The 15410-nt window shown below is 44.5% G+C and overlaps 1 protein-coding gene across 1 annotated transcript in view; it reads left to right on the top strand.

The window, feature by feature from the left end:
• Window positions 1-15410, top strand: part of TET2 (tet methylcytosine dioxygenase 2) — a 65969-nt gene that overhangs the window by 32277 nt on the left and 18282 nt on the right. Inside the window, exon 2 of the mRNA XM_071742602.1 lies at window positions 10280-13649. Coding sequence (XP_071598703.1) covers window positions 10280-13649 — 3370 coding nt within the window. The remainder of the gene's footprint in view (window positions 1-10279; window positions 13650-15410) is intronic.

Consider the following 15410-nt stretch of genomic DNA (forward strand, 5'->3'; position numbering starts at 1 on the left):
TCTCTCCCAACAGTCCCCCTCCCCTCTTTTTTTAAAGGAAAAACAGCTGTTCATTGCCCCCAAAGGCTGTATGGAAGTAATACTACCAGGCACAGACTGCATTACATTTTCTTCTGAGCAAAACCAGTTGCATATGTCAGAGCTTAATGCCTGTCATCTTTGCTTTGCCCCCAGCCCTTTCCTATCTGTCCCTGATGTGTTTTGGGGGGAGGGGAGTGGTAGAAAGAGAGGAGGTTTGTGTTGGAAAAAAGAGAGGAGGTTTGTGTTGGAAAAAAGGTTTGTTTTGGCAAGAAAAGCTGTGCAGTCAGACTTCATGTAGAAGGACACACATGAGCTTACAGGAACCCCAGAATCACAATTCAGGGTCTTCATCCCTTCACCTGCATTCCTGAGCTCAAGACCACCACAGCTGGCTTGAAAATTAAATTTCTGGCTGAAGGAGTAGCCTGGCAAACACTTTGGACAATCTTGCCAGGTAGGGAGCAGTTCTGCAGGACTCATGGGATCAGGTCCTCGGTTCCTGGAGGTGGGGATTTAAGTAACAAAAAGCCACCTGACCCTTTCTAGGAGAGCTCACCTGCCACTCTTCTGAAGAAAAGTGAAGAGAGGCATTTAAAATGCTTCCATTAATTTTTAGGTGGCTACTTAAGCTGAAAAAAGTCTCAGCTATGATTTATGAGCTTCACTCCAAGTAGCCCTGTATCTTGGGTTCATCTTGGGTAGTTCCCAGCTTTCTCAACCCAGCTTTGGTGTGCTTTACAGTGGGAGAGCTTTGCATCCACACTGCTGCTTTATGCACTTAAAAGAGGATGGCTGTGTTATGGGCAGACAATAATCAATTAGTGCAATGGAATCTTGTGACTGAGAATATGCAGCAGGCTTCACAGGAACTGACAACAGCTCTTTTAAGTCACCCATTCCTTGATGTCTCTCTTAAATATCCCAAAATATCAAAGGTCTTTCATTAGATCTTCAAACTCTCTCAAATCCACCATGCAGGCCACTGGATACCTCAGAGGACTATGAAGGGATGTGAGGCAGCAGCAAATGCTGAGCTGCCAGAATGAAGAACAACCAACTGTGTTCAAAGCTTTGAAAAAATATCTGACATGGAAGGACAGAGAGAGAAGTGTTGCAGTTCCCTTCAGGACTGCTCCAAATCCTGCTCTTTCTAGTGGCAGCTACAGGAGTCTGAAAGTCTTTGAGTTCACACAAAATCTGCCAGTTCCTCCTGACCCCACCTCCCTCCACACTCAAACTGGGAGCTTGGCTGCAACCAATTTTCTGTCTCTTCATGTTGCATCTCGCCATGAAGAGGAAAATCTAAACAGGAGAAAGAATGTGCTTTGAATTATTGGAAATGAAAGGAAAGCAGGAATGCCAGCTTGTTCTGGGATCCAAACCCTTTCTCAGCACAGCAATCTCAAGTTTTTACCCAGTCTTGTGATTTGGTTAAAGAGAGAAACCTTCATGTTAGAGCTGTGTTTTTAAACAAACATCTTGTTCACAGAATCCAGACTTTTTACTGGTTTCCAGTGTCCCCAAAACACCAAATGGAGATTCCATAGGCAGGCAAATGCCAATCTCCCTGTAATAAGCATTTTTCTCTAGTACCTTTCTAACTGCTTCCTGCCACAAAATACATAAAATTCCTGATATACTGCACATTTATGCTTAAATGTTCAGGAGTTTTAAATGGCTATCAGTAACAAATCCTTGTATGGAAGCAAGGATGTAACAAGGTAAGAAGGATTTCAGAAATGTCCTCATTTGTGGAGAAGCATGAACTGCAGTTCATTGCTTGATCCTGAAACTGGATTAATAGTGGCCCTCTAAAGAAAAAGCTAAAAACTCTCTTGCTGATTAATAAAAAGCTGAAATTAGAAAGGAGGCAAAAATACTGTAGCCAAGATGGTAATTACAGAAAATCTCTTTTTCAAGGCAGCTTTAAGAAGTGAGGCTGTTGCTCCTTGATAAATGCTGGCATGATGTGATCTGGTGGGTGTCTCTTAATTTACATTTTGTTTGGGCCCTGAACTATTTTATCTAAGACCAATCAGTGACCCAGTTCATTCCAAGCTTGTATGTTGAGTCTTCAGTATAAAAAATGTAGTCCCACATCTTCATCTTTTAACCTAAAACTGAAGGGGGTGGCAAGAATCCCCATGCCAAGCTCTCTTGTGTGCTCAGAACCATGACAAGGCAGCACTGGCTCCTACTTTTCATTTCTCTCCCAGAGCTGCTTTTTTATCAAGGTTAAGATCTCTCCTGCTTTTTGGTTGTCAGCTGGCTCTGGTCACCAAAACCACCTTGCTTTTCATCTCTTGTACATCTGGAGAGGCAGCTGTAGCTATTTTCTCAGATGTAGATTTCAGCAGGATAATCCATGCCATTGTTGCCTGTAGATTACAATATCCCACATCAAAACTGCTCCTGAAGACCACCCACGAGGGCAGAAAGCAGCTGAATGGCAACCACAGCTCCAGGGAGCATCTTCTAATAGACCTCTAAAAATGCAGTAGATTCTTATCAGCTCTGGTGCCTCAGCAGCAGTGGGAGAGAGAGGAGATGTTTGTGCCAGGACTTCACAGACTTAAAACAGACTGAAGTCAGAGGTTTTAAGGAACCAACCAGAAATCAAACACAGGTCTGAGCATAAGATGAGAACACCACCCACCTTACCTTGCCAGCCCTTTGCTCACTGCACCTGACCTTGCAGGGTAAGTGGCTGAGATGAAGCAAACAAAAGACTTGCTTCTGTATCCCTCCTCCAAAATGCTTCCCAATATGGAATGCACAGGCTCTGGTTAATGAACCAAAATGTGCCCTGGATGGGTCACAATTTGTAACAGTTTTGCTGGTCCAAACTGCACAAGACCACCAGAACAGTTTCTCATTAAGCCCAGGCTTACTCAGCACAGCCTTATTTGTGCACGCCCAGCATTTAGGATTGAAATTCCCATCCTCACATCCTTCTTGTCACAATTTACCAACTGCAGAGACTCTCAAAACCAGCAAGGGGTGTTTTAATTTAGCTTCTCTATTTGCAGAAGATGTCCAGCAAGTAGCCAAGGTGGTGATCAAGAAATTGAGCACTGATGGTAGAGTCTGTCAGCAGAGCAACAGCCAAGGTGATCATGTCAGACAGATGCCAGCCTGGGGTGTGCACAGCTCTGTGCAGTGCCCTGGAAGTGGGAACCACCTGGAACCATCATCCTCCAAACACAAACCAGAGAAATGTGCTGACATACAGCAACAAGCAGCATAGGTGCCAACCTCATCTTGAATCTTTTGGTTATTCCAGTCTCTTCCTAGCTCTAAAACCTGAGCTTTCAGGAGACATTTATACTCTGGTCATACTGTGGTGGTATTGCAGGCAACTTGGAAGAGTTGTATTTTCCTGTTAGAAGTGCTACATGGTACAGTTAGGTGCAGAGTTTGTATAGGACATAGATCACAAAAAAATAGGAACCAGAGGGCTGTGTGATGTGGCAATTCCTGTTCACTTCCATTTTATATTCCTCAATTAATTTCCTTCACATAATTGGTTTGGGGTTTTTTCTGCCTGTATTGTACAGGAATTTATTTTTTTGCTCTTTTTGCAATTATTAAAATAATGCAATTTTTCATGGCTGGGTAGATACTGCACACTATCCAGTCTTGTTGATGCTTACATATATATATATATAATGTAGCAAGGGGAAACCACTGTGCAAACCAGTTTAGCTTTATTCTCTTGCCCTCTCTACTAAGGTCAAAAATCAAACTGATTCAAGTGCTTCTGTGATTAGACCACTGAAATGCAAGAACTAGTATCAGTACAGTGAGGGGGGTTGGATTTAAAAATGCATGAATTATGAGGCCTCTAGCTCGGATAAGATATAATGAATTATTAATCCTCATATTTCAAAAATCCTATACTCTTCACTCCCTAATGTCTGCTTATATCTATATTTGCTATTCACCATTTCCCCTGTAAATTAAGGATAAATTAGCTATACATTAGGTAACAAATTTTAGCCATCCCACATTTTCTTTTCTGTTTGGCAGCTTATTCCTAGATCTAAATGCCCGAGAAGACAATTATATTCATGTAATATGACCTCCTGCAGAATGCAGGCAGAGTCTCATCCAGTAGTTTCTAGATTAACCCCTTAACTGCTGTTTAAAGCTACAATGAGAAAGCAGTGCTTATATTTTTGACAGAAATACAGCCTTAACTGAAAACCTTCAAGGGACAGAGGAGACACGGCATTCTCCTGCTAGTTTTTTCCAAAGCATTGGTAATGCACTGGATAAATACACTATCCAAACGAAGAGACAGCTGAATGCAGTGCAAAAGGACCCCATTGTAAGTCACAGAGCTCAGCTAACAACAGAGTGTCCTTGTCCTTCTGGGGCCTCCTTGACATCTGTCTTGAGGTTTCACTCTGTATTCCTCACCCACCACACTTGCAGCAAGGAGCAAAGCAAAGCCTTAGGTTGGGGAGCACAAATCACAGAATCATAGAATGGGCTGGGTTGGAAGGGACCTCAGAGCTCATCAAGTCCAACCCTTGATCCACTCTCCCCGTGGTTCCCAGCCCATGGCACTGAGTGCCACATCCAGGCTCTTTTGAAATATCTCCAGGGATGGAGAATCCACCCCTTCCCTGGGCAGCCCATTCCAGTGTCTGATCACCCTCTCCAGAAAGAAATTCTTTCTAATGTCCAACCTAACCCTCCCCTGGCACAACTTGAGACCTCTTGTGCCCTCTTGTCTTGCTGAGAGTTGCCTGGGAAAAGAGCCCAACCCCCCCCTGGCTCCAACCTCCTTTCAGGGAGTTGTAGAGAGTGATGAGGTCTCCCCTGAGCCTCCTCTTCTCCAGCCTCAACACCCCCAGCTCCCTCAGCCTCTCCTCATAGGATCTGTGCTCCAGTCCTTTCACCAGCCCAGTTGCCTCCTTTGGACCTGCTCCAGCACCTCAATCTCCTTCCTGAGCTGAGGGGCCCAGAACTGGACACAGGACTCAAGCTGTGGCCTCCCCAGGGCTGAGCACAGGGGCAGAATCCCTTCCCTGGACCTGCTGGCCACGCTGTTCCTGAGCCAGCCCAGGATGCCATTGGCCTTCTTGGCCACCTGGGCACACTGCTGGCTCATGTTCAGCTTCCTGGCAATCCAGACTCCCAGCTCCCTTTCTGCCACTCTGTGCCCAGCCTGGAGCTCCCCATGGGGTTGTTGTGGCCAAAGTGCAGGACCTGGCACTTGGAATGTTGAACCTCATCCCATTGGAATCAGCCCAACTCTCCAGTCTGTCCAGGTCTGCAATCTCTCTTTTGAATCTGCTATGGACAGCAGGGTTAAAAATCTTCCTCGTGGGTTCCTTGGCTTCAGGAAAGCACATTAAAGCCATATTTAAACAGCAGGCCCACACAGGTTTGGTTTCTGATGGCACTGTATTTATTACCAGCAGCCCTGGCTTGGGAAGAAGCAGCCCAGAGCCTGGGCAGGTGCAGTCATGGTCTTGCCTCTCCCCTTTAAGTTTCCTGATGGAAACTTGCTTTTTTTGCCTGCTGTGAACACAGCACACATTAAGTGCAAAACATTGAGGAAGGAGATGCTTAAACTACACCACAGTTTTCAAGTGAGCAAGATGTGATCCCCTGCAGTCATGGAAATGTCTCAAGCGCTGGTGTCTTACATTGCTCATTAACCACCTGAGTTAACTGCACATCTTTTCTCCTCAGGTGACATCTGCAGCTTGCTTGCAGGTGCTAACCCAAGGCAGAGCTGAAGCAACTCTTAGATAGACCAGAGAAAAATGAAACCCCTTGATCACCAGGTGGCTGTAAAGCATGATACCTCCATGTCTCATTCCAAAGTTTAAAAAGTGCAAACTTTGACACAGAGTTAATCAGAAACAATTTCCCATGGATGCAAGTCCAGAAGATTTACATTTTTAGTGCAGAAACTGAGCTTTCTGATAAGACCATGGATGAGTGTCCTTACTTAGGAATAATTCCACTTGTGCCTTTCCTCAAATTTTCATTCATTCTTGAAATAGGAAAAAAAATAAACCCCTTCACTTTAGGAGCATTTTTATTTGTTAGAAGTTCAGGATTTAGGCAATTTGCCAGCAGCATGGGCTTCAGAGGAAAGAAGCAACTGCACAACAGCACATCATCATCATAAAAAAAAAAATATAATACAGTAATATAAAAATAATAATAATACATAGCAAATTAAGCCAGAAGTGAAGCCAACTACTGTACCCAGGCAATAGGAGCAGGAGAGTGTAAGCAGAAAGTACAACTTACTGGAGTTTGGCAAGACACACAGGTAAATTCACCTCCTGCCATGAAAATTCTACAAGGGTTGGGAGCAATTTAGATGGCAGAAGGGTGCCAGTAGGACAGAAGCTATGGCAGCACCCCAGGAGCAACCCAGCAAGCCACTGACAAGCTCCTGGGCATCCAAATTCTGCTTTCTTGGCTGATAACAACTTAAGCACAACCCAGCTGAAGTGGTGATCTGAGGATGGATATTTCTGCTCAGGAGAAAAGCCTCTAAGGAGATGCATTTCCATTCTACTAACCCCAGAAGTGGAAAAAACCCATGTGATGTGCCACCTTCCAGCCTTTTTTGAGCAATAAATAACACAAAATCCTCCCACATCTACTTTTTCTACTGGGAATCTTGCCCAGCTGTGCAGACTGAACTCCCCTGCAGTGGCTGTATTTGTCCCTTCATTCATCCAAGCTGCTTTGCATTCACAAACTCCCCAGCTTATGGGATGCTATAGAAAACAAGCTATGAACCTCCAGAACTTTTTCATAAAAGAAAATGGCATCACTAAGAAGTACTTCTGTGGCAGCATAAATTTAGTTCCACTCAGAACACCTTCCCACAGCCTTTTGGTGTTCCTGTATTGATGGAGGTAGCAGGAATATGCCAGACTTGCCCATAAAACAAACAAAACCCCTCAGAGTCTTCCAGTAGCTGGTTTCCCATTTGTTCCCCAGGTGAGGCAAGAAATAAATGTCCATACATTGCTTGCATCTGAGAAAGTCAAATGGTGGTGGACTGACTTATAAGCTGCATGCAGATTGGTGGGCTGAGCTGCTGGTCCATTTGCACAGTAATGTGCTGTATCTAAGTCATGCATCGTGGCATCTTCAAAGAGGGCAGTCATAATTATGATGGATTAGACTGCAGAGTCAGTCCTAGATGCAGTAATTGTTTCACAGATGCTCCTGATGTGACTTGAATTTCTAATGAATTACAGCTGAAGAAAAATATGTGGAGTTACTAAATGGTCTGGATAAAATACAGTTATGGGAAAGAGGGAAAAAAGGCCAAGTGCTGTGCTCAGGGAGGGCTGGCTTTACACTGAGAGGCAGACAAGTCAGCCCACAACAATTATGAAGAAGAGCACAGGGCACAACCAGGTCTGCTTAGTAGTGGCATCAAGAGCAGCTTCATGGTGTCCCAATTAAAACCAGAAATAAAGGTATCAGTGCCACTTGTCTTTTGCCAGCTTTAAATTATAAATAATGGCTGTGATTTGTAGCTGCTTGAACAAGGTTTGTACTCAGGACTGGAGGCCTGTGAATAACCAAGAGTAGACAGAAAAAGAAGTGTAATACAAAGGTGCACTTCAAAGAACACAAACCTGGCACTTTTAATTGATGAATTAACTTTGTATCTTAACCAGATGATTCCCATGTCCTTTCCAGTATTTAACACCAGAAATGATCAGAATTTGGGGGAACTGGTTGTCTCATGCCATGGGGTCTTTGAGAATGCTGTGAATAATAATCCATGACATGAAGTGAGGGTAACCCTGTGGTTTCTGAGGATGGCAGGAACCTCAGACTCTTTTCTGGAGCACAGATGTGCTCCTTCAAGGGGTTTGCAAGCTAAGTTTAGAGAACCAGGCAGTCCTGACTGCCAAAACCAAAAAACAAAAAGGGGTTTTTACCTTTCAAGTAAGGAGAAGAAAGATTGTCTGGGAATTCTTGGAAGGAAGGTAATTGCAACCCACATGGTACAGCAGAACACAAGCAGCAAGGCAGACTTGGAGGGCCAGAGGAAGTTTCTCACGGCTCAATCACACAGACTAAAAGTTGGTTTTTTTTAAAAGAAATAAATATTTAAGCAGCAGCTTGACAACACAGTGTTAATTACTATGGTGCATTTCATTTAATTTTATTTCATTTCATGCTTGCAAAATACAAACAGCCTACACACTCACGTCTGAGTTGTGGTTCAGTTCAGTTTCTAGGTATGAAAGGTGTGAAGGCAAAGAATGATTCCCAAATTAGGCTGACATTTTATTTTTGAGACACTCTGGGAGCATCATTCTGCCACCTGGCCCAGAATGACACATCAGAGGGATCCTCACTGCTTTCTCTTAAGCGTGGAAAATTGTCTCCCTGGGAATGTTGCAAAACCTCACATCTCACATCTTGTGGGACTTTAAAGCCAGGTTGGGAAATACACTGAAATATATCTTAGACAGGGAAGAAACCTACTTTACCTTGCCAAGAAAATAGGTAAGATGGACAAACATTCTTTTCCACCTCCCTGTTCTTAACTGTATTTTGAAAATTTTTTTTTTTCTTTTCTAAAGTACTGTTACTTGCAGAGAGAGTTTAGCTACTGCAGTCAGACAAAACAAATTGAGTAGAGAAAGAAAAAAAGTTGAAGAGGTCCAAAGTAAATCTAAAACCAAGTTTGGGATGAGGAAGTGGACAGCAGTCATCATCTAGGGGTTTGCCAGCCAAAATGTATGTTTGAATTCTCCTCATACTGAAATCAGAGCTACAAGCAGAGGGGATTCTGCTGGATGTATTAAATCCATTAATTAATATTACTTTTAAAAGCATTTTAAAATCATTTTATTCAACTGAGTAAGACAGTACTGCACTGAAAACTGTGTAAATTAGTTGTTTCTTAGCATTTGGAAAAAAAAAACTGATGTGGGATAAATATATAAGCAGAGTAACAGTGATGAGAGAAAATGTTCAGTGTAGTAATTGTTCCTATGGAGTGACAGCACCAGCCATGGGTAGAGCTGCTCCTGAGCTTGCAGTCCAAGCAGGGATGAACTGGTAATAGGGAACCCTTCAGATTCCCAGTTCAGCAATCTAAAAATAAAAGCTTCAGGACAAAGACATCCATGCATCCAAGTTTTCTCTCTGCAATCTCACATCTTGGAGATGCTCTCTCACTCTGTCTCATGTCATTTGTGACTGGTTGAGAGCCATAAAGCAAAGAATAAATTACAAGCAGGGTCAAACAAGGGCTTTCTCTATGTTAACTGGGATTGTGAATCCTGGGAAGACCCATGTGAAGAGGATTAGCTTGTCATTATATGGAATTTGCTCACTGCACATTCTCAGTACTTTTATCTAATGGAAGACTTAATTTTGTAAATAAAATGTACAGAGTTATGTGAGAGATTGGGATTTTCCATCCAAAGAAGAAAAAAATCCTAGCTCCACAGCTATGGGGCTCTGTTCAAAACCCAGAAGCATAGTTTAAGCCATGCTTGATGTCTCTATGTAAATTTTAAAGTGTATTAGTACCTGAAAAAAAAACAAACCCAAACCACTTCCCTCACATCTTTCAGAAATTTCTCAGATCTGTTTCTGTCAACGTTGCCAAGATGCTGATGAACTGTGAGAGATCCTGTGGACAGCAATCAAGCATGGCTTTGTCTCCCATGTGTATCATGCCACTTGCATGCTCTTTAGGAATGCCAGTTTTTAAAAGACCTTGTCAGCTGAAGACAGAAAAAAATGAGGTATTCCTTCTAATTGGCAAGTCTGGTGGCAACAATCCTTCGAGTCATACAAAAGAGGTTTTTGATTTTACTTAATCAAATAATGGGATTTGCTCTGCCTGGGAACCATGGTTTTGGCATGACTTTCTGCCTTGCCAAGGAGAGAAAGTGACCACAGAGGAGTCTGTGCAAAGCATTCAAAAGCAGACAGGTTTTTTTGCACCACTAGGAGAGTGGTAAAACATCTACTTGTGTGTTAAACGAGGGTAAGGAAGTTATTCTGCATTTTCATTTCCTTTCCATCTTGATGAACAAACCTTCAAGAAAAAGGGAGACACGGGGCTGCAAAATGTAGCAGGATGATGGAAAACCCATCAGGTGTGCCAGTGAGCTCCTGCTGTGTGTGGGAGCTGCTCAGGACAAGGGGTGCTTGAATACTGCAAGAATTAGCAGCAATTGGCCATGGATGGCAAATAAAATTCACATTCTCTCCTGTTTCTTTTCTCTTTTAGATACATTTAGAAGGTAGCCTTGTGGATGGCCCCGGAGCAGGCCAGATGGAACAGGACAGAACCAACCATGTTGAAGGCAATAGATTGAGTCCATTCCTGATACAGCAGCAATCTCCTCACGTTTGCCAGGCAGAGCCTCCTGTGGTCAAGCTACAGAATGGAAGTCCAGCATCAGAGAGGCCAGAACTTGAAATAAATGGAGACCACAAGCAGCTATTCACTAAAAGCAACTGTGGAGTGCCCCACCTGAAGGGAAGTCCAACCAACTGCGTCAGCCCAGACATGCTTCAGGAAAAGAAAGTTTATTCCAAATATATGCAAAACGGTGGGATAAAACGCACTTTTAGTGAGCCCTCTCTGTGTGGACTTCAGGAGACCAAGAAAGTGAGGCAAGAAAAAGAGGTGAATGGAGAAAAAGCTGAGCCAGGGGGTAACGCTGGAAAATCGAGTGTCCCCAATTGTTACGGTGAGAAGAAATTTGAGAGTTTTACAGGAGAAGAAAATGAAGTTTCAGATTTGATACCGTCTACAAGATACAACTGTGGTGGTTCAGAAAACCCTCGTGACCTGATTCAGGATGAGCAGGAGCAGGAAAACATACATTGCCACAACAGGGACATTGTCTTACTACTTAAGAACAAGGCAGTGCCAATGCCTAATGGTGCTACAGTTTCTGCCTCTTCCATGGAAAGCATGCATGGTGAACTCCTGGAGAAAACACTCTCTCAGTATTATCCAGAACATGTTTCCATAGCGATGCAGAAGAACACATCTCATATCAATGCCATTACCAGTCAGGCTACTAATGAGTTGTCCTATGAGACAACACATTCATCCCATACCTCAGGGCAGATCACTTCCCCACAGACCTCAAACTCTGAGCTGCCTCAAGTGCCAGCTGTAGTGGTTACTGAGGTCTACAATGCAGAAGACTCCAGTAGACCACCTGTATTGCCAGGTAGCTGTTTGCTTCAGAAACCAGAACTCCAGCTACAGCAACAGATTCCAGTCTACGATCCACACCAGTTACCTGTAGGAACCAGTACTGTTTGTGGAAGTGTAGGGCAGGTTCCCAACCAAGACCTCTCTTCTTTAAGTTCCAGCAGTAACCTGCAACCTCAGAACACCGCTCTGGAAAGGTTTTCTGAGCAAGCAGAAAAAAATGGTGCTTTCTTTATACAGAACTCAACGTTTCACAAAGATTCCTCTGCTCCTCCTGCTCCGGGAATGAAGAGTGCACTGTCTGCTGTGGCGCGAGAAGGACCCCATTCCTATGACAACAAATGTGATGAAACTCTTCCTGGGGAGGTAAAGAATGAAGGGCAACAGCAGGGACCAATGCAAGAGAGTCCCAGCCTCAGCCAACAACAAGTCCACCCTCAGCAGGCACAAACCTCACAAGAAGATGGCAGTGACAGCAACCCCCAAGCTGCTGCGGCCGCCTCGATTCAGCAGCAGCTCCCAGAAGAAACGCCGCCGGTGCCTCCCCTCCAAAACCTCCAAGTGAAGCGTGGAAGTGAGGGGGAGTTGCAGCAACACTATCAGCATTTCCTTGGCCAGAGGGAACCCGAGATTCCTCCCAGCATAGACAAGGACCAAGCGAAAGATCCTGTGCAACAGGCTCAACTTTATTCAAAACCAGCCTGGATAGAACTGGTTTCCACCCAGTTCCGCCAGGGAGAACCTCCCCAGAAGCCCAGTGAAGCGCTGCTGCGATCGATTCTTCAGTTCCAGGCAAGCACAGCCGAAACCCCCTACAGGAAACAGTATGCTGGAAGTCCTGATGTGTTAAAGGGGCCTTCAGGACAGCCCCAGAGCCAGAAGATAATGCAACAGGAACAAATTCCTCCGCCGTACAAAAGCGAGAGCTCCCAGCTGCAGCCGCGTCCCACAGCTGACCAGCAGCTGCCGTTCCACAAACCCTCCCCGCAGCTCACCAAGGTGGATTCCCTGCTCAAATCCCAAGTGCAGCAACACCCTCCGCAGCAGCAGCTCCATTTCCAACAAAGAGCAGAACCCCAAGCCCAACAGCCCTTAGGGGCCCCGCCGAAACAGAAGCACTTGAATCCCCAGCCGGGGGAAAACGAGCCGCTCTTGCGTTCGCACATTTTGCAACAGATGCTTCAGAAGCAGGCACAGCAGGTGCAGATGCCGTGCAGTCCACAGCTAACCCCAAACCAGCACCAGGCTCTGCAAATGAAAAGTAAAGACCTGCCCCAAACCGTTTCCCACTCCCACAGCAATGCTGAGCAGCCACTGGACAGGACATCCTTCAGCCAGCTTAAAGCAGATGAATGTTTTCAAACCGGGCATAAGTACATGAAATCAGCTGTGTTCCCACTACGTGACCCTCAGCTCGGCCTGGAGCAGGTACAGAACATGAACAGCCAAGCTCCCCTTTATGCTCAGAGAGCAAACTCCAGCCTGCAGCATCCCTGCCCAAACAACGTGCACTTGGTTTCTGAGAAGAAAGAAAACGCCGCAAATACCGAGCGGTTCGGAGCCAACAAAATGCAGGACTTGCCACACGTGCAGTATTTTCCAAGTAACTTGGCCGCCAAGCAAGATGTGAATCGCTGTTTTCAAGAACAAGAGCAACAGACACAACAAGCTTCAGTTATCCAGCTACCACCACTCCAGCAAGCACAGTGCTACGGTGGTAGCCTGAACCAAGATCTCCCGGGCCAACAAGCCACGCAGCTTCCTCAGCAGTACTTACCACACAGCCAGCAAACTGCCCCCCACTCCCAAGAGCAGAGAGGCTGCCATTTGCAGTCCCAACCCCCCAAGGATTTTCAGAAACATGCTGCTTTAAGGTGGCATCTTTTGCAAAAACAGGAGCAACAAGCATACCAGCAACCCAAACCCGAGCTTGGTCCCAACGCAGCGCGCAAAGCTATAAAAATCGAGGCTGGCACAAAGTCCAATCCCTGCATGCGTCCACCAGCTGGACAGCTGGAAAACAAAGTGTGGAAAAAAACAATTAAACAAGAGAATCAGCACTTTGGCTGCGAGAACGTGCAACAAAAGAGCATCATCGAGACAATGGAACAGCAGCTGAAACAGATACAAGTCAAATCACTGTTTGATCACAAGACTTTTACTGTCAAATCACCTAAACATGTGAAGGTTGAAACAGCAGGCCCTATTACCATCCTGTCAAGAAATACCAGTGCTGCAGATTTTGACACTCAGACCCCAGATCAGCAAACAAACTCATCTGCTGAGAAAACCCCGACCAAAAGAACAGCTGGAACTGTTCTCAATAATTTTTTAGACTCACCTTCCAAGTTACTGGATACTCCTGTAAAAAATTTACTGGACACACCTGCCAAAACCCAGTATGATTTCCCATCTTGCAGCTGTGTTGGTAAGTGCTGAGACATACTGAAAATGTACTGGTTTGGAGGAAGGAAATGAGCTGGGATCGTGGGGTTAGTTGGATGTTTTTGTTGGAGGGTTTTCTAGGGTTTTTTTTTTTTAGAGTAGCAATGAGTAAACACTTACAAGGTTGCAGTTTTATACACTCAGGCCTACTCCACTTATCCAGCTCTACAGATGGGCCCTTTCTCAATATTTCATAACTTAATTACCTATTTGCTTTTTCAGTCACAATGGTTATGGCCAGTAATGTATTGCCTCACATCCATTCTCCTTGAACAGCAGACGTGAAATGACAACATGCTGGTAAAAAGACAGGGTTTTTTTCATCAAGGTTAGATATAGCATTTAAAAAAATATATCCTGAGTCCAGAAATTGAGATCCTTAGACCATTTTTTGCTTTAACAGTGAAACTGCCAGAGTTTCCCTCAGTAAAACCTAAGAAGGGATGAGAGATTATTGCTCAGTTGCTGCAAGAGTTTATCCTCCCTTTCATGCACATGTCTCCTGCAAGGCTGAGCAGATCAGCAGTTCCTTAGAGAAGCTACACAAGCAGTGACAATAAAAGCAGTGAGGGGGACCCTTAGTGTTTCTTCATGGCACACCTGATCTCCAGAAGCTGGAAAAATAGCACAAAATACAGTGACAGGCATGGCCCCACAGCCCAAGCTCCTCCCATACAACATGCCAGGTCTAACAGGTATTTTCAGACTCCACTGGGTAAACCCTTCAGGGTTGTGACAAAAGCTCCAGCACCAAAAATTGAGGGGTGGGGGGAAAGAAGGGGGAAAATCCTTATTATAGTTTCACTTGCTGGGATTTTGTACCAACTATAAAAGAGGAAAGCTGAACCAGTGCTCCTCCAAAGCTGCAAAATGGACTTTTTTTGCCTTTTTGAACACTTGGGGCCATGTCTCAGAGATGATCCATGGGAAAAAAAAAGGAGGCAGTGGATTTCTAAAGCTCTCAGGAAGAAAACTGGAAGCCTGGTGCCTTGCTGTTCCTTTTTATAAGAAGCAGCCTACGAAACATAGCTTTTCTGAAAACACTGAATTTGTTAGGTTTTTTTCCCTGAGATGGTTTCTCCAGTGTAGTTGGTACAACTTTTTCTGACAATAATTAAATTATTCTCACTGGGTTCTTAGCCAGTACTGCAACTGCTAACTAAGCAAGAGAGCATATTCTCCACTTACATTTTAATTTTTCACTCTAAGCAGACTGAAGCAGAAACAAAGGAGCATGAAACTTAGCTCCTGTCCTCAGTGCCACAGTGTAATCCACAGCATTTATTGCTCTTTCCTAACAGTGTTTGTCCTTACAAAGATTACAGAGACTCACAGGTTTATAGCAGGCCTTCATCATGCTTCTGGAGGCTGCATAGCAAAAGCAGCATCATTTCATCCAACCTTCCAAGTTATCATGGCAGAAAGCATTAAATCAGCCCACAAACAAGTCAGCACAGCTCCACCCTGTCCTCCTGAATCCAAGCAGAGCCTGGGCATTTCTTCCTCACTGCTGAAGCCTGTCTCCTGGTATCAAACCAAACACACAGCAGATGTTGTGAAAGCTGACAGGGTCCCACCTACACACAGAAAAGGGAGGCCACGTTCTAAGCATACAAACATTTGGACTAAGCCTTGTGCAGGATTTCTTTCAGCAAACTTGCTTTATTTTAATTTCACTGAGTCTTTCAGTGGGTGACAAAGTCTCTAGCTAACCTCACTGGCCACTGTTTCAAGGTGTAAGCTC

Source organism: Heliangelus exortis, chromosome 4, assembly GCF_036169615.1.
Source record: "Heliangelus exortis chromosome 4, bHelExo1.hap1, whole genome shotgun sequence".
Taxonomy (NCBI): Eukaryota; Metazoa; Chordata; class Aves; order Apodiformes; family Trochilidae; genus Heliangelus; species Heliangelus exortis.